Source organism: Protopterus annectens, chromosome 13.part0, assembly GCF_019279795.1.
Source record: "Protopterus annectens isolate FY-2018-M chromosome 13.part0, PAN1.0, whole genome shotgun sequence".
NCBI classification, from domain to species: Eukaryota; Metazoa; Chordata; order Ceratodontiformes; family Protopteridae; genus Protopterus; species Protopterus annectens.
The window spans coordinates 288,542,984-288,562,831 of NC_056747.1; the positions used below are offsets into that span (position 1 = coordinate 288,542,984).

Consider the following 19,848-nt stretch of genomic DNA (forward strand, 5'->3'; position numbering starts at 1 on the left):
TGATTCACTTGCGGGTGGCCAGGACAGTTGTCTGCCGTCAGTAGAATACAGTTTTTTCTTCTTCATTTCGTGGTCGATACCCCTTACCCACTCCTCAAATAGGGCACCAGTCATCCATGCACATTTGTTTGATCTACAAGTGACAGGGAGGTCTATGAGATTTAGGTGCTTGAATGCGCGTGGCTTTGCCGATTTACCAATAACCAAGAGCTTTTGTTTCTCTTTGGTTGAGCTAGCGCAAAGCAGAACTGTGAAACGTTCTTTGGAAAGTTTTCCACTCTTGCATTTGTCACCCTTCATGAAAAAAAAAAAAAAAAAAAAAGTCTGCACTCGTCAGCATTAAAGATGCCGTCACCTTTGAAGCCTCTGGCAAAGTCCAGGAACTTTTTGATTAACTCTTCCAAAACTTCTACTGGAACTTCATTGGATTCACCACACAAAACTTTCTGGGAGATGTCGTGTCACAGCTTAAATTTCTCAAGCCAACCACTTGATGCTTGGAAATCTGCCACCCTGAATTAATGTGCAAAATTTTTTAGCAACTTCTTGGATCATTGGCCCAGAGATTCAGGCGTTAACTGCCCTCATTTGTTTGAACCAGCTTAGGTATCCGCTTTCCTTACCATATCTCTCCAAGTACTCAGGTTTACGTTTTTGGATGTTGCCAACTGTGGTCTTGCCAACACCAAAATGTTCCGCCATCGCTCTTTGGCTGCTACTTTCCAGAAAACGTAGCTCTATCTTTTCCTTCAAGGTCAACTCTGAGTTCTTTCCTTTGGGCCATCATGTCTCCAGTAACTAACATTTTTCAGTAACGTAAGATGTACCTACAATTCAGACCAGTCTTTCACACTGACAAAATCTTAAAAGCACATGATAAACAATAGGACGTTAGGCCCAATCCAACACGTGGTAATAATAATACATGAAAAAAAGAACCTATACTAAAGAAAAACATAACACAACTACGGGACAAAGCCCATACCTTCTACCCCTTGGTGTAGAGTGGACTCAACTGGTCAAGTTATGGAGGTTAAACTGATAGTGTGTTACAGTCCAAGTGGCCAAGATAAAACTTACAGAGGTGATCAATACAGAGAGGTTGGTCTTCCATACAGTACATGTGGTGCATGTCCAGTCTATGAAAATTAGGTCAGTTTAAGGAGGTGGTCAACTACAGAGGTTCTACTGTATTATGCATTTCTATAGGTGTGCGTGTGAGTGTGCCTTCTGTGGAAGGTTGGGCGCCGGGCTGGCAACTCGACACCGTAAAACTCCACTGCCATTCAATGTGCGGACAAGGTGATCCGCTGTGGCGACCCCTGACCGGGAAAAAGCCGAAAGAAGAAGAAGAAGAAGAAGATATATACACACACACATTATAAACATATACATATAAACACACACTTGCGAATTTATGCACAGAAATATGTGCAGGTTTGAATGGGCATGTACATGTATATACAAAGAATATGTGTTCAGATCCATCCACACTTCTGAGTCACACCCAATTCCTGCAGCAGCCCTACAGCCACCCACCACCATTCATGAAATTTACTAGGCAAGGGGGGAAATAAAAGAAGATTGCCAGGCCTTTTGCTCATATCACAAATGCATGCACTCACACCTACAGACTAAATCAAATCAACTGTACATCTGTGGAATGTGGAATGAAACCAGGAGAATACCCATGCAAGCACAAGGAGGATATGCAGCTGTAGTCATGTGTGGGTTTATATAACATATGGTTACACTTCAAAACATCTAAAACTCATAACATCTAAATTCTAAACACAGGAGACCACATCATCTAAAACCCAAAACATCTAAAACTCATAACATTGAATATGTATAATATGGAACAGTGTATCATGAAACGTGTAAATATCATAGTTTAATTAGTTATTCTTGTGGTATCAGTACGAGATGTTGTAGTTTTTAATTTTATATAGTTTTTATTTATATAATGTAGAAATGTATACTATTTATATAGTGTTTATTTTGCCACTATGTATGTGGTTTCTAAGTCATACTGGTAAGTGATATAGACACTGTGTACATTCTTTATGGTGACCTTGATACAGTGGGGTTAGGAAATCTTTGTCCCACTGTAGTGCAATCTTGGAATTGGTATATTTAATTTATGGGGGGGGGGGTGGAAAAAGTGCGTTAGCTTGGTGGTGTTATTTTTATGTGATTTGTAGTGTTTGATGATGTGATGCAAAGTTTCGATGTTATGGGTTTTAGGATGTTGTGGTCTCGAGGTTTTGAACTTAGATGTTTTGAAATGAACATATATATTTTACACACACACACACACACAATACATGTGTACTGCAGTACAGTAAAGATAGGCATACTAAAGCCCTACTTAATGATCAAACAATAAAACACCATTCCAACTAAATGCAGTGGTGAGGAACAAACACAAGCATTCCTAAAAAGTGTTTTTGGTGGAGGGCTGTGTCCCCCTGTACTCCCAATACGGAGGTTCTGCAAATCTACTTTCAAATCGCTAAATATACCAACTAGAAGAAAAGAGTTAAATACCTTGCCCTTTTTTCAGAGTTTGGTGTGACATCAGTAGTAGTATATCCAGAAACTGGAGTGTGCAGGAGGGGTGCAGAGTCCCAGTGAGAAAAGCTCTAGCAATGATACAATTGCAGCATTATAGGTTCATAGGTTCATACTAGGCTATCTGCCCTAGGGCATTTATAAGCCTAGCCAGAATGTGTTTGGCTTTCGCCACCCATTTTAAATTTATTTTGCTATGCCCTTTTTCGAGGTTAGTATACTGTGCCTCTATCTAACAGTGACACAGAAGTGATACCCGGGGTAAACCTACGATCTCCCATCCACTCATCAAGATTTCTCTTGAAGAGAGTCAATGAGGGACTCTGCCTAACCTGGACTGGGATTTTATTCCAGAGTGAAGGGAGCCTCTGGGTTATGAATCTGTCCCTCCAGCATGTCCTATTTATTTCAGTGCTGAGGTTCAAGTCTCTCGGTAGCGTGGCTCGATGGGATTTGGATTTTCTGAGGTGCAGCATGTCCATTAATTCCGGGTTGGACATGGCTTTATACGTCAGGCACAGATCTCCTCTGAACAGGCGGTATGCCACTGAGTAGAGCTGGAGTTTCTTTAACCGGGCAGCATATGGCATCTGTTTGAGCCCTTTGATCCTCTTGGTGAGGCACTTTTGGGGTCTTTCCAGTTGCTGCAGGTGTCTGGCAAGGTACATCCCAAAAGGGGCACTGTACTCAACCATGGGCCTGATGAGGGATGAGTAAAGAGGCACGATGACCTCCCCTGACCTAGATGTGAATCCCTTCATGATTAGGTGGGCTATATAAAATGTTTTTCTAACCACTTTGGCCACGTGGTTGTCAAATGAGAGATTGCTATCAACTTGGGTCCCCAGGTCCCCAATTACTTCTTCTGTACTTAATGGATTTCCACCTATGTGGTAATTTGTGGGCACTTTGTTTTTGCCAAAGGGGATGACTATACACTTTTTGGCATTTAGCTTGAGGCCATGGCTCCGGCACCAGTTGTCTGTTTCTATGAGGCCCTTTTGGAGGATGCTTGTGTCGGCTGGAGAGTCGATTATGGCACCCAAGTTTGCAGTCATCTGCGAACTTGGTCAGCCACAGTCCTTCCGTGTTGGCCTGTACCTCCGAGAAATATATACCGAACAAGAGAGGTCCCAGGACTGAGCCTTGTGGGACACCACTTGTAACTGGTTTGGAGTCTGACATGGCTCCAGCAATTCTAACCATGTGGGTTCTGTCCTTGAGCCAGTTTGCAATCCATCTAGTGACATAGGGGTTTATATTTAAGCTGGTGAGCTTATCTATAATGCCCGAGTGGGGTATTGTATCGAAGGCTTTTGCGAGGTCCAGGTAGGCTGTGTGGACCACCTTCCCCTCGTCAATGGCCTTGGTGACTGTTTCAAAGAAATCAACCAGGTTTAAGAGGCAGGATCTGCCCTTAACAAAGCCGAACTGGGTAGGATCCAGTGTTTGTAGGTCCCCAATATCTTTATTTATGAGGTCCATGATGACCCTTTCCATAGCTTTGCAGACCTAGCTAGTCAGGCTTATGGGGCGACAGTTTCCAGGATCCGTTGAGGCACCACCTTTATGGAGAGGGACCACTGTTGCTGTACGCCACTCTTTGGGCACATATCCTGTAGTAAGGCTGAGATTGAACAGTAGTTTTATGTTTGGGTTTAGCTCTTCTTTGAGTTCATGTAGGACGCAGCCCGGGACACCATCTGGTCCCATTGATGCTGTGTTTTTTGCTTTGGAGAGGGCGGCTCTTACCTGAGCATCTGAGATGTCAGGGGGGCAGCACTCTGCTGGGATAGATATTTGCCCTTTTGGTGGGGAGGGGAGAAGTTTGCTGAACCTGTCAGCTAGGATGTTGGCAATGTCTGTGGGTTCGTGTATTTTTGTCATTTTGGACTAATTCTGAGCATATCTGGGAATTACCACCCAGGTTCCTAACATAACTAAAGAAAGCCCCGTGATTATCCTTAGTGTCCTGTGCAATTTTTCTCTCGAAGCTGGCCTTAGACAATTTTATGTGTGCCCGTAGTTTTTTGCTAATACTGATCAGTGATGCCTTCCCTTTTTGGGATTTTGCTTTATCATTTAGTAGCTTCCTCCTTCTATTGTATAGCTTGTTTATGGCTGGGGTCCACCAGACAGGACGTCTGCCTTTGGAGGATTGGGTCTTGGTTTTATTTGGGATCGCATGATCCATGCATTCCTGAAGGTGTTCATAGAATGCGTTTATAAAGGATTCTGCGGTCTGGGCTGTATTTTCCACAGGCCCGGGGGCTTTGAAGGATTCCACCTCAGTTTTGAGGAGTGTAAAATTTGCTTTAGAGAAGTTTTTCACTGTGGTTTTCTGGGCAGGGGGCGGGGTCGGGATGTGAATATCCAGTGAGACTAGTTTATGGTCTGATCCTACCAGTGAGGGATACACTTCTGGTCTGGAGCATAGAGTCCCCATGTTGGTGATGATCAGGTCCAATATGTTTTCCCCTCTTGTGGGAGTGGTAACAAGTTGTTCCATAGCACTTGAGTTTATAAATTCTAGGAACCTTTGGGCCAGGGTGTTGGAGCTAGAGCAATGCTCCCAGTCTATGTTTGGGTAGTTGAAGTCGCCCAATATAATGGTGTTTGGAGAGACCCCCATATTTTCCAGTGTTCCCAGGAAGGCCGAGTGGGGTTCCTGGGTTTGGGAGGGTGGTCTGTAGCAGGCTATAAACCGGAAGGCAGTTCTACCCACTGTTAGTTGCACATGGATAGTCTCTGATGCTTCGTGCTTTGCCACCAACCTGGAGGTGTGGGTATCTTTGATGAATATCGATACTGCTGCTATAAGGATCGGGCTATTTTAAGAAATATACAAAGCTTTAAACATCCTATTAACACAGCTACATACAAGATTGCCATTAGGTATGAAATTATCATTTCAGGATAGCTGACAGAAGAACACGCCCTGTGTTTCTAAAGAGATTAGGCTAAATGAAGAGTGGGGAGGGGGTGATACAGTAAGGGCAGAGTAAAAGGACAGACACTTATTTAGGTTAGTCTGACTCAGTTTGGTGTCGGTTCCTCATCCTACAGTGTCAACACTGTTTACTGTCCATCTTGATACACATTAAATATATTACAATAGCCTATGTAGGTTGGCAAATTCTGCAACAATGGACTCTGCAGTTTTTTTGAAATCCAGTTGTTAACGGGTTTTTGATTTCTAACATCTTGAGCCTGTCTGTATGCTGCTGGATTTCTGAGAAAGTTTTTACCTTAAAAAGTAGCATAACTCCCTGAAACTTTCAAGTCCAGCAGCAGCAGACGAAGGGTAGTGGAAAAGAGTGAATTCTGAAGTCTCTAACCATGACTCCACATGTAGGTGGAAGCAGCAGTAGCTTGACTGCCATCTGACACCTGCACCATGCAGCCAACAGTAGCAATAGTCTGATGGTTATCTGGCACATGGACTGACATACAGACTAACATTACAACAGATACTAATGTGACTGAACAGTGACGTTTTTCCCACAAAGAGTGGGAATTGGAAATGCCCTAAACTTAAGCCATCTCCATCTCCTGGATGTAAGAACACTTCTCTCTGTGGTCGAAACGTGAAGCAGATGACAATTCTGACATAGTTGGAGTTTTATGCATAATCACTATGGTGAAAGTCCAGAGAAAGGAACTTAAATGAAACACCAACTTTTCTTGACCTTAGGGATGCAAAAAAGATCACCAGTAGGTTAGCCAATTCCATAGTGATTATACTTAATATATCTTCGCAAAAAAGACACCTACTTGCATCATCCACAGTGATGCATTTATCAAGAACAAAAAGATAAGTGGGCATCAAGAGAAGGATACTGCTGAAAGGGAAGAAAAACCTGTTTGGTGGACATTCTCTATCAACAGGCTTTACAACAAAAGGAAGAAACAGTTGTCTGCCATAAATATAATCATGGAACTTTGAACATGCACATGCAAACACAATTGCCAAGAGTTCGTTATCTCAGCATACTGCATTTCAGTTTGGGCAAGAGATCTGGAGGCACAGGCAACAGGTTGACCTTCGTGAAGAATGACTACACCAAGACCAAATTTAGAAGCATCACAGGAAACCGTAACTGGTTTGTGAAAATCATAGTATCAGAGAGTTGGTGGACTGACAATTTTCTGTTTCAGGACATCAAATGCTCTTTGGTGCTGTTCCAACCATGACCAGGACACATCTTTATGCGTCAGCTCTCTAAGCAGTGCTGCTAGTTGGCTCAAGTTTGGAATGAACTTGCCTAGATAGCGTTGACCATGCCAAGAAAGTGCTGAAGGGCTGGAACATTGTCTGGAACTGGCATCTCAAGAATAGCCGTTTGCTTTGGAAGGGTCTGGTCATAAGCCTGAACTAGTAAACAAATGACTAACATAAGTAACTTCTTGCAACCTGAACTTGCACTTCTGAGGATTCAGCTTAAGATTCACTTGACATATTCTTTCCAAAACTTTCAAGGTTTTTGTCATGCTCAGCTTCACCACTACCTCCTACTAGAATATCATCTACTATAATTACACAGGAATACTCAGAAAAAGTTTGCTCCACTGCATGCTGAAAGACTTCACTGGCAGAATTTATCCCAAATGGCATTCTCGAAAATCTGTTCCTGCCAAAAGGAGTACTGAACATTGTTAGCAATGAGGATTTCTTATCAAACAAAATTTACAAAAATGAACTCTCTGCAACTAAGACAGACAAAATAGTGGCATCTGGCATCAGTGCTGCAACTTCAACTGTACGCATTGGATGTGGAGGTCTTTTCAGTGATTTGTTCAAATCTCATGATCAGTACATATTCTGCTATCACCTGAGCTTTCCTTATGAGCTGCCACCATGGAAGATATCCATTCAGTAGGTTCTGCAACTGGACAAATTACACCTTGTTGCACCATTTTATATAGCTCGGCTTTGACTCTGTTCTGCATAGCTAATGGAACTTTCCGGGCTGACCTAACAACTGGATTGACATCTGGGTCTAACTTCATGGAGTAAATGAAACAAAAAATACACCAAACGTATAAGTCATTCACAGGGCAATCCACAAACTTCAAAGGCAGACCATGGAGTACACAACTGGAAGCTTGCCTAGTTTGCCTTCAAAAAGATCAGCATAAGTAGAGAAAATATACTGGGCGAAATTAGAACAGTGGTCTTTTAAGCTAACATGCTGGACTTCCTTATTAAATGAAAACAGTCCCATTTTCAAACTGTCTCCGAGCCCTAATAATGACTGGATGTGCCTTTTGACCACATAAAATAAGTCGTAGCTTCTCCCAACAGAGCAACATGAAAGTACTACTGAGCCTTCAGTTTAAATCTCTTCACCACCATAAGCAACAAGCTTCACACACTTTCCCAAATCAAGCTCCTCACCAGCACATACTTTAGCAAATGTTTCTGCAGACATAACATTACACTTTGAACCTGTGTCAGCTTTGAGCTCTGTGGGTTTTCCATTTATCAGAACAGTACAAAATACTTCATTCTTTGCCCATAAATCTACTGCATTGACTGTTTCATGAAGCAGTGACACACCATCAACATAAAAAGTAAGGTCACTGCTTTCTAATTTATCAACTTGTTTCTTTGAATGTTCCCTTTTAATAAAAGAACGTGTCCCTTTTTATTTACAAAACCTTTTGAAATGATTCCACTTATTACATCTGTGACATTGCTGACCAAAAGCTAAACATTTTTTCCTTTTAGGCTTATGACTTCCCTTACAATTACGACACTTGGATATGAAACTGGGTATAGTCACATGCTTTGAGTTTGCTGACTCCTAAGCTTCACTGAGACTATGTCCACTCGAATTTGATGGAAAGGAACGAAGTTTCCCAGTGACTGTTGCAGGGTTTACAGTTGCTGCCATGTGCTTGGGCCTACTTCTAACCATGTGCTGCATACTATTAATTACTATTAATATTGGCTTTAGAAGTTACTGGAAGCATGTATCTCTCATTTGTAAGCACATTTGGGTGCTTTTCTGTAAGCTCATATACCTGACAAATCTCAGTGGTATTATTCAAAGTTAAATCACTGTCACAAAGCAAAATCTCTCACAGCATCATCTTTAAATACCACACACAAGTCTGTCTTATCAACTTGTCTCTTAAATCACCAAATCTGCACGTTTTAGCCTTATTTCTCAAATCAGTTATATATGCTGCAAAAGTTTCACCAGGCTTTTGATCCCTTGTATAAAATAAGCGCCTCGCCATTGTAACATTCATTTGGGGGTTACACATTTCTCTAAATTTATGTTTTAAACACTCGTGATTTTCCCTTGACTCAGCCAGTACAACTATATGACGATTTTCCCCCTCTCCTGCAAAGACAGCAGGTGTATACACAAATGAACACTCCCTTTCTGTGGCTTCTGAACCAGCTAAATTAAGCAGAATAAATGCCTGTGCACAGTCATCTTTATCAGAAAATGCATCATGTATGAAAATATCGTACTCTTGCTCAAACACTCACCATTGCAGTTCTCTGCAATATTATTGCCAAACACAAGTGGAGATGGTTTTCACAGTCTGCCATGCCCACAGATTATAGTAAAACACAATGCTATCTAAACCCACTTACAATTATACATGAACATGCACACACAGCCAGTACTTGTAATAACATCCATATGCACAATAAACTATTTGAAATGCTGTACTTTGCGAAATATGCTTTGAAATGGCTGCATTTTGCGAAATAACTGTACTGCAATACTGCACAAACATGCAAACACATCATAGACTTCAGACAACTCGAATGGCTTTGATTAATGCGAAAAATTAGTGCTTAGTGAAGAATTGCTGTCATTTCCCTTATTTTATTCATGTTTTTCGACTTTATTTCAAACATTTTTCGTAGTTATTTCAAATCTCTCAATTAATATTATCATAGTTTCAGATATTTCTGTTACTTCGAAATTTGTTTAGAAAGCTATGAATGCCTAGTTTCATATTTTTGTGAATAAGAAATAGTCTGAGCAAGTTTTAATCCCTGAAATTAGTTTCTGACCCGTTTTGCGAGTTATACATGCAGTAGGGATGATTCAATCCTATATAATCCTCCAGTCTTAACAGAGTGCCTCTCGGTCTCGAATCCGAGGAATCTGTACCCCATTCTGACACTGTGTTGCTCATCCCTCTCTAGTATAGATGACAAACAGGCGGGGTAGTTCCATTTATATGCTTGATTACATAGAAACACATCAGGATGGATAACAGCATTACAAAATATAAACAAACCGATCAACTGACAGACTACACAGACATACATGCTTACATCTCAACAGTTTACTACAAAATGGCAGTCAGGCTCACATGTGCACAGTATTTATACACTTGCGCAAGCCCCTAGAAGGCTTCTTAAAGGCATACATATATACTGATCGACAGACCCCATTCCCAAGTCAAAATATCATTAAAGTTCATGACATTAGTATTGTTTCAATCTTTCATGTTAGCCAAAAATTGCTCTTTGTAGCACCTGTAATGTGCCCCAGAATTAATTCCTTCTGCAATTCATATGGAGTTACATATATGCATAACTAAACATTACTGTACATTCTTTTTTATGAGATTCAAAATATGCTTTATTGTCATTTAGGAAACATAAGTGCTACCTAAACGAAATTTTGAATGTTGGCTCTTTTACAAGAGAAAACAAACACAAAAAGACAATACGTGATGGGTATTAAAGAATAAACAAAAATAAATAATTAGGTAGCTGATGTACACGCTTGTACACTATTTATATACTCTGGACAACACTGACGATGATTACACAGAGCTGAGATTGGGTGAAATTGCATAAGAGGAAGTAACTGAAATTGTACTTTAATGAGACTATATTAATTTTAATATGCAATAAATAAATAAATAGAATTATGTATGGAAAAAATATACAATAAATAAATAGAATTATACATGGAAAAAAAAAAAGAGTGAGTGTGTAACAATCTATTATAGTTTTGATACAACCAGATTTACGTCTGTGTGACCAAGGGAGACACTGCTATCACCGCTATCTGGAATTTTGTAAATTATTCTATGTGATTTATGAATACCTACATGATCTATATAAGATGCTTGTGTTACAAATGTAATAGAACTGTATGTCATCTGTATATCAAACTGCTAGTACACAAGTGTGTGTTGAAAAGGGTTTTGCAAAGGTGCTTGAAATGCATCCACAGTATATCCTACTGGAAAAGAACAGAAATGTACATGCACTACTGTAACTGTTTAGACATATGTATTTTAACAGTGGAAACTGGGATACAGGAGGTTAAACTCAAGACTGGTAAAATTTAGAAAAATAGGTGAAATTAATTATTTTGTAGGCTAGGCTGGAGACACAGTCTGTGCTAAGAGGCTTTCTGTATTGTCTTGGAAGTGTTATAACTTCCAGCATTTGCCAAAGATCTGAAGAAAAGCCCTTGTCTATGCGTTTTTACAGGTAGATGCTGAATGCTACCAGCCGCCATCAATGATTGTTTTGGTCCTGGGGGCTAGACGTCAGATGAGAAGAAATTATGTCATTCTGCAAGATAGCCCAGCAGTAACATTTGAGATATTAAACTGAGAACTCTCTGAGAAATGCACATCATTCTGTATTTAACCCGACAACAATAACAACTAGAAAAGATCCATTCACCACAATTGCCTTGCTTTGTAACTAAGTTTCTAGGGAATAGTAACTCTCTTAGATACAGTCAGGAATATAGCAAAGCTTAGGTCAGACATTTTTCTTTATTTGAGACTGTCCTGCAATGTTGTTTTAAATATTTCCTGTGATTCTGAACTCTGATGTCACTATAAATACATAATTTAGTACTGTCTTGTTCTTTTATTTATTATTAAATATACTTAAAGATTTTATTGTGGCTGATCTGTCTAGAGACATTTAAATTCTGAGAGTTACTTGCATATTTATTTGGTGACACTGTGGACCACTCCTAATAGCCTTGCTCTTGGTCAAACTACCACTTGTATTAATAGTAACATTACACAGTAAGATTGGACACCCTTTGTTAAGTGCCTTAAAGTAGTTGACAAGGAGCTGGTTAGTGGCAGTGATAACTACCTTATAGTCTGGGCAAAAAGGGGCATAGCTAGTAAACCTGTGCCAGCTTTTCCCAGGTGTGTGTGTGTACAAATCAAACCTCAAAAGAGTGTGTGCGCCAGCTACTTGGGCAGGAACATGAAGCACTGGTTGGACAGAGATGGTGCTGGAGGTCTTGGCTTGGCCACTCAGCTGAGATCTCAACTCCATAGCTGTGCCAGTGGGAGTCTTATTGGGGATCTGGAGAAAGAAAGAGAAACCAGCCCGCGACTAACTGTGGTCTCTGTGTGCTTTTAAGGGAAATTGCACTTGATGCAGAGAGCTTCATCTAGTAATATAGAGTGTGTAACTTGTCATCCTCTTATTGTACATCCTCCACTGGTGCCAGTGATGAGGATTGCAGGTCCTTGATTACTGGTTCAGTGGTGATGGGGTCAAAGTCTGCATTAAGGAGTCTTACTGCAGTTGGGTAAAAACTGTTCATGCTGAGACCCACTGCTCCTACTACTATTGGAACTGTATGCAGTTGGGTAAAAACTGTTCATGCTGAGACCCACTGCTCCTAGTACTATTGGAACTGTCTGCGTATCATTCTTCCACATTGCTCTAATTTCTGCCTGGAAATCCTGGTATTTTATGACTTTGAGATTATTTTTCATTTTATGATTTTTATGATTATGCTCACAGATAAATGAGTTTGTAATGAATCAACACATGCTGTTAGAGATAGCCTAGAATGTGACAATGTTTTCCCTGGCAGCATAAGCAAAACTTGGGAGCCCATATTGAAGTTGAAAAAGAAGTCGTCCTTTGCCAATGGCTACTATGAATGGGGATCTTTCTGGCTTTCAACTTGTTTATGTGGAAACAGAAGTTTAGTAACTCCAAGACATCGTCCTAGGTATTTGAAGGGGGGTTTGTCTCTATGGAATGGTTGTATAGGTCAAAGATAGTTAGAGAGCAATGTGCTTGGTGAATTTTCTGTGGAGTTCCAAAAAGCATAGTTTTGGCCTTGTTATAGTTGAGAAGTAGTTTGTTGTTTATTAGCCACTGGTACAGCTCATGCAAGTCCAAGTGGAGTTGGCACTGAATACTGGTGACAGAGTGACCTGATTGGTAAACGACCACATCATCAGCATAGAGGATTAGTGGGAGCTGGGGGAGGTCATACGGAAGTTTGTTAATGAATATGGAGAAGAGGAAGGGGGCAAGAATGGACACTTCTGGTATGCCTTTGGTAATGGGTGCAGATTCTGATTCGAAGGAACCTATTTTAACTCTGAAATACCTGTCAGTGAGGCAGTTTTTAAACCACAGAGCAGTATCTGGACTGACAGCAATTTCAATTAGTTTTTTTCTGGATAAAAAATAGTGGTCATATGCCTTTGTCAGGTCTATAAATAGGGGACCTGTAATGAGGCCACTATCAAAGTTTACCAGATGTCATCAGTTAGGGACCAAAGTGCTGTCATAGAATTTTGTCCAGGCCAAAAATTCACACTGTTTGGGTGAGAGCAGGTGGTACTGCTGGATTGGGTGTAGACTATCTTTTCAAGAATTTTGCCCCAAATTGGGAGAAAGGACATTGGTCAGAAGTAAGCAGTATCTTTTGGGTTGGTTTGCTTTGGGAGGGGTTTATTTAGGACAGTTTTCCAAATCTGTGGCATGATGTTTCATGTGAGACATACATTATACATGTTGGTGACAGGAAAACATAAAATGATCTCTGCAGTGATATAGGAACTAGGTATTTATGCTGTCAGATCCAGGAGGGGTGTCAGTAGAAATATTTTCAAGCAGAATAAAAAAGACTTCTTCGGGACGTATACATCTGAAGTGGAAGAGAAGGTTGAATGTTGGCGGGGTGGGCAATGCATAACCTGTGGGAGCTATGGAGTTTATTGATGGGAGATTGCTAAATTCTTTTAAGGAAATCATCTGGATAAAGTTTTGCTGTACCACACTGAATGGTGTTTGTAGACAGAATATAACAAGGTTTTCTTCCTGTAAGTAGGTTAACTTCCTTCCAAAAGTGCTTAGGGGAATGTAAAAGGGAAATGTTTGTTTGGAGATTTCTTTTGTGCCTTCTGATGGACTTCTTGGCTAGGTTATGCAAGACTATAAAGGAAGTGTGGTTGTCAGTGGTGGTTGGTCCGTTTCCCTTTTTGCCATGCTTCATCCCTCAGAGTTAAAAAGACGTTTAAGATCAGTGGACAGCCATTCAACGTTGATATGTTCATAAAACCTGTGGCTAAGTGCAAGAATTTGTTTTGCAGCTTGATTAGAAAGTCAATTAAGCTTATAGCTGCTTTATTAGGGTCATGTAAGGAAAGTACCTGGTTTCAGCTGTGGACTATGAAAAAGGCTCTGAGTTTATCTATATTTGTGCTACTCTGGCTTCTGCAGGCTTTTAATATCAGTGGTACTGTTGACAACTGTAAAGGTGATTGGGCAGTGGTCGCTTAGTATGGTGAGAGAATGTCTGTTGGCTATAGAGTTTGGTATGTTTGCAATAATCAAGCGGCATGTTTGAAGGATCTGAAGTTAGGTCTTGCTGGTTCTTTTATGAGCTGAAAAGAAACAGGTCTGCTAGGAAAGTACCTACGTCAGATTCAAAGTGGCTAAGACAATCATCCTAGGTGACTTCAGTCTTAATTACATTATTACTTTTGGGACAGTTATTAAGGATGTCAAAGAGGAGTGATCTGAATTAATCTGTGGAAGCAGGGAGTGATAGGCTGTAGCAATCTGTAGTGGTTTGACTTTGTGAGCTGGAAATTTTTGGAGAACCTAGTTAGGACTGGAGTCTGAAGAGGAGTTTTCTTGGGCAATGACTTTTGGGTTTAGCTCATTTCCGTTCAAAATTAGAGATCCTCCACCTGATAATTTGCCTGTTCGGGCAACTGACTGTAGGAGGTTAGAAATTGTTGGAAGTTATAACTTATATAATTCATATGCCTAACTTATAAGTTATACAGGTTATAAGTTAGTTAATTATAAGTTAAGCAGTCCAAGTTCAATTAGGGGCTCAAGCCATAGAGAGTGCTGGTAAGGAATGAAGACAAACGACTGACAGCTCACCTATCATAAATGAGTGGTGGTCTACTGACAAATGTTCTGTTACAGAATTCCCCAGTGCAGATCAAGGAACACATCAAGAAGCATTAATTTCCTATGGGAGCAGACTCATGTCAGAGTGATACTCACATGATGCATGCACTGGGTACCATGTCCTAAAAATAGCTGCAAAGATGCACAGGAAGAAAGTTATATGCATACATCAAAATGCCAGTATGCCAAGGACGACAGCCCATCACCAGTCAGCTCTTGTCCTACCTGCTATAGCTACAACAAGGTGAGTCAGTTGGACTGTAAGCAAGGTTGGATGATGAAGCAGGATGGACCAACAGAATAGAATACAAAAAAAAAAGTCAAAACTTTAACTCTGCTTTGAAAGCTACATCTGCAGGAGTGCTGGTCAAGAAGATTACCTACAAGAACAAACTCAAGCCATTACTTAATGAGGCACTAGACATACAATATTAAGAAGCACCTGACCTAAAGATCTCACTGAAGGGGAGGACATGTTGCACCAGCTAAGATGACAGTTTCCTCTAATCCTTAACAGTAAGCATTATGGTATGCAACACACTTATGCATACTGCAGTCTGCACATATTTCAAGAACCTTTCAACCATGCAAAAGCCATAGGGAGACCGTAGTAAACCTACTAATGAAGCGACTTGAGGGAAAATGTATGTAGTACCAATCTAAGCAAGGTCAACTGGCAAAGCTCTTGGGCATGACATGAACAATACATGCTAAAAACTTACATTTGGGCAAGCCATTTCATATGCTGATCTTCCATTTTAGTACAAAAGCAGAAGGTAAAGGTATGCATTATTTTACTGAAAACACTAGAACAGAAAAAAAAGCCAACTGTGATGCCTTTTTTTCCAAACAGAAACTTGATTTTGCATACCCACTGCTTAGGTTGTAATTTGCAATGTAACTGTTAAAACCTCTGTCACAATCACCCACTTAACAATCAAAACGTTAAAATACACAAGATTCATGTATGCATTATTGCAGAGCATATGTTTAAACTTTTTTTAGAAACATCTTTATTAAAACATTACTTAAGACATGGGCACACAAACATCAATAGAAAACAAACCACATTAACATTTTTAGGTTCATATTACTAGGCTAGCTATCCTTATGGGTCACTTTAAGCCTAGCAAATTTTCTTTTTGTTCTTGAAATAACCTATCCCATTTGGTTATCAATTGGCCCTACCCATCCCATGGTCAATAACTATATATTACCACTAATGAGAATAACTCGGATCATACCATAGATAATTTGATGGGACCCATACATGATGTAAAGCAATTAAGGAATTTGTTTCATTTACACACATTATACAGGTTTTCTTTCTTTATAACAACTGTCTTTCAGTCCAACAATCTACAAATCATTCAATTCCTGACTTCTCTTAAACCTCACTCCTCCTCTTCCTGCATAGTAATGTACATGCACTGTTTTCACAAATTCTATTTCCATGCTATTTGCTCCCTCCCTTTTCTAAGGTTCCTTATTCCAGTTTATCTATTTTACAGCCGCCTATACTTCAAATACAGTCTGTCAACACTTAGATTTCCATTTCTAATAATCGCTTTCTGGCAGCCAAAAGAATTAAACTCAATAAGGCCTTACTATATAAAAGCAATTCAGATCCTGTATCCCACCTCAAAAAAAATTGCCCTTAATAACAGCCACTTGCACCCTCAATATTTCTAACACAGTACTCTTTAGGAATTTTTTTAAACACCTGCAACTCATTACACTCCCAAAAAACATGTTTCCCGTTACCTCTTGCTTCCCTGTCACACCTACAATATTGGCTGTCTATCCAATGAAACAATTCTGCTTGGGGTATAAAAAGTACCCATGCAAACACTTCCAAGCAAAGATCCTAAACCTTTTTTGTCTCTGTTGTATTCTTGGGCGCCATACATATGCCCTTCCATTGTCCCCTTGTAAATTGCCTTTTCAGTCTCCATTATCAATCTTTTCTAAACTCATCTCTGACTGATTGTTCCAATTAAGGTATATTTTATATGCCCTCCTAATTATCCCCCTTTAAACAGCAGTTTCTATTCCAGATTTGACTAAAAACTCTATCAGAGCAGTTCTTTACTTAGAACTTCCATACCCCTTTCTCTTTGCCTATATTCGGAGTTCAATCCCTGACAGGATAGACAGTCTCTAACCTGCAGGTTCAAACTTCTTCTTGGCCTCATCCTACTCTATTACACGTCCCTCTTTATCTCTTTGCTCCCAACATCTTGGTTCTTTTGCCAGTTTTCTATAATAAATTCCAGCCCCTCTTGCCCATTTTCTGTACCCCTTACTTTCAGTTATCCAAATTGATAAAATTTCTTTTCACTATTCACATGTTGGCTTAGCTCTTAGAACACTTTCTGCAATTTTATGAATATAACATTATGCACGGATACGTTCATTCTCCTTAAGGATCTGCATCCAAAATCCAATTCTCTCCTTATTTCTTAAGCCCCTGATTCATCATCCCTTTCCACTTTGAATTCTAGCCTTCTGCTTGCGTTAAGTATATGAACCTTCACTGTGTATCTATAAATTATCCCTTCAAATCAAGTAATCCTAAGCCACATTGTTCTATCAAGAGGATCAATTTATCCCACTTACTGACTCACAGAAAGAACACACCTTCATTTCCATTCTACGTCCGATCATCCATATGTCCAATTTATACAATTAATATATGAACTGTTTACCGTGGATGCATAGGGAGGCAATTAAGTTTAAACACTCAGTATTTTTTTCGTAACAGCTACAGAGCAGCAATGATCGTTTTTAAGCAAGCTATCTTAAATGATTCAATCTGCTACATGCATCCATTTGAAAATATGACCTTTGTTAGCACTGTTCTAGCCCGTTAACACATAAACAAAGCATCACCCGATCTGTGCCATACATTTAGCACATCAATTTGACGTAAAAACACAACTGTTACACCACCTGCATTCATCGAATGTCACCTTTCATCATAACCCACGTTTCTTCATTTTCACTTCTCATACGTGGTATGACAAAAGTAACCATGGCACCATACGATCTAAAAGTCTTCCACACAATGTAAAACATTTAACTACACAATTCATATATTTAGCTCACAAACGTATTTTAAACATATTTTTTTTTTCATTCCACAGCAAAGTTAAGAACTAGACTTAACGAAACTACTTTAATACTACATTTACGTTACCTTTAACTTCTGAGCCTCTTTTATGCATTGCTGATAATTACCAATAAAAAAAGAATTTTTCACATCAAATAACTCATCCACATCCCCCTGTTGAGCCATCTTGTACCTAAAAAGCTAAACTTCCCGTACACGTCCCAACAAGAGTAGCACTTCCGTAAGAGACAGGAAGTAGTTTAAAGAATTGCAGTGGCATACATTGCAACTTTTTAGTGCATTTGTTATGCATCCTGGGACTTGAAGTCTTGAAGTTACTTTTCTGTGATTTGTTGGACTGGGTGGTCGCGGTACAATGATTCAGTAGGAAGTGTATTATTATGCGTCTGTCGTATTTTGTAGTTCTTTTGAACGCAATGCTGTCTTAGAGATATGTCTGCTTAATCTGATAGAAGTGGAGATGGCGAGCTTCTCAGCTCTAGGGCTTTCGGAGTGGCTTTTGGAGCAGTGTAGGCAGATGGGGATAAACAAGCCAACCCCAGTTCAGCAGAACTGTATCCCAGCTATTTTGGAAGGTAAGTCAGGTGTCTACGAAGAAGACTGTAAGTTGGCAGCATTAACTATGATGTATTCTTTTATGCGCAACTTCTCATGTATATTTAGAATTGTATCTGCTAGAATATTTTCTTCAGAAAGGGTAAATGTCAAAGCTGCTTATACTTGCTGCTGAAGAAGGCTGCAGGTAAATCATTTTATACCAAGAAGACGCTCTGTTTTTTCAATATATAGTTTTTCAGCCCCTTTCTGCAGAACCAGAGACATGGGAGGACGATACAGTAAAGCATTTTAAACGACGATGGTGGAGGAGTTTTTCTTGGATGCTGCAGTAAGTAGAAGTCCATATTCAAGCTGGGCAAGTAGAATGCCTTTGCCTGTGACATTCCTGATTGGTCTGCAGAAAAAGAGGGGAAATTTTGTAAGAGTAAAATAGGAGAGAATTTTCTTCTGTATTTGTTCAAGCTGAACATGAAAGTTCAGTTTGAGATCAAGCCACGTATCAAGGTATTTGAAAGAGATGACTTGACTAATGGGGTTGTCAGAATGGTCATGGATAAAAAGTGATTGACAGTTTTTCTGCTGTTTAGTGGATGTACCAAACAGCATTACTTTAGTTTTGGAAGTGTTCAGCATTAATTTTTTTGTTATTCTAAATTGACTTGGACTTGAGATGATGTAGTTGTTATATGGCTAAAGAAGTCAGGTTTGACTGAAATAAGGACATGTCATCAACAAAAAGCAAGGGAGAGAGGGGAGAGGGAGGTCAGGTGGTAGTTTATTGAAGAAAATAGAAAAAAGGGGGACCAAAATGGAGTCCTGAGGGACTTTTTTAAGAAGCATGGAAGCAGAGGAATATTCTGATACTGAAAAGAGAAGTACCAATTGGAAAGATAATTTTTAAACCAGGGAGTTGTATCTGGGCTAATTCCACTTTCATTTAGGTGATCTAACAGAATGTCATGGTCTACTAGCTCAAAAGTTCTGGTGAGGCTATAAATATGGATCCAGGGAGGAAGCCTTTGTCCATAGCCAGGAGATGTTCTCAGTAAGTGTCCCAAGTGTTGTAGAAGTTCTCCTTCCAGCCTAAACCCATGCTGATTTGAGAATAGTAGATTATATTGGGAGATGTAATGGGTGAGATTATTGTAAACTATGTTTTAAGGATTTTACAAGTATGGGAAGAATGGAGATGGGACAGAAGTCAGTGATATGGAATGGATTCATTTTTGGCTTTTTTTTTCTCAAGCATGGTGTTTTGAGTTAGGTAGAGATTATAAATGTGAAGAAGCGGTGTGGCTGTGAAGTCTTTACATAGGAATAAGAACTATGGGAGAAGATTGTCATGACCAGCAGGTGAGTCAGTTTTTAGTACTTCAAGTAG

General features: G+C 39.8%; 2 protein-coding genes across 2 annotated transcripts in view; one reads left to right on the top strand and one right to left on the bottom strand.

The window, feature by feature from the left end:
* COPE (COPI coat complex subunit epsilon) overlaps window positions 1-18,125 on the bottom strand; it is a 515,037-nt gene extending 496,912 nt beyond the window's left edge. Inside the window, exon 1 of the mRNA XM_044053853.1 lies at window positions 17,976-18,125. Coding sequence (XP_043909788.1) covers window positions 17,976-18,074 — 99 coding nt within the window. The 5' untranslated portion in view covers window positions 18,075-18,125. The remainder of the gene's footprint in view (window positions 1-17,975) is intronic.
* A 116-nt stretch (window positions 18,126-18,241) lies between these two features.
* DDX49 (DEAD-box helicase 49) overlaps window positions 18,242-19,848 on the top strand; it is a 341,216-nt gene continuing 339,609 nt past the window's right edge. The window contains exon 1 of the mRNA XM_044053852.1: window positions 18,242-18,484. Within this exon, the coding sequence (XP_043909787.1) occupies window positions 18,370-18,484 (115 nt within the window). The 5' untranslated portion in view covers window positions 18,242-18,369. The remainder of the gene's footprint in view (window positions 18,485-19,848) is intronic.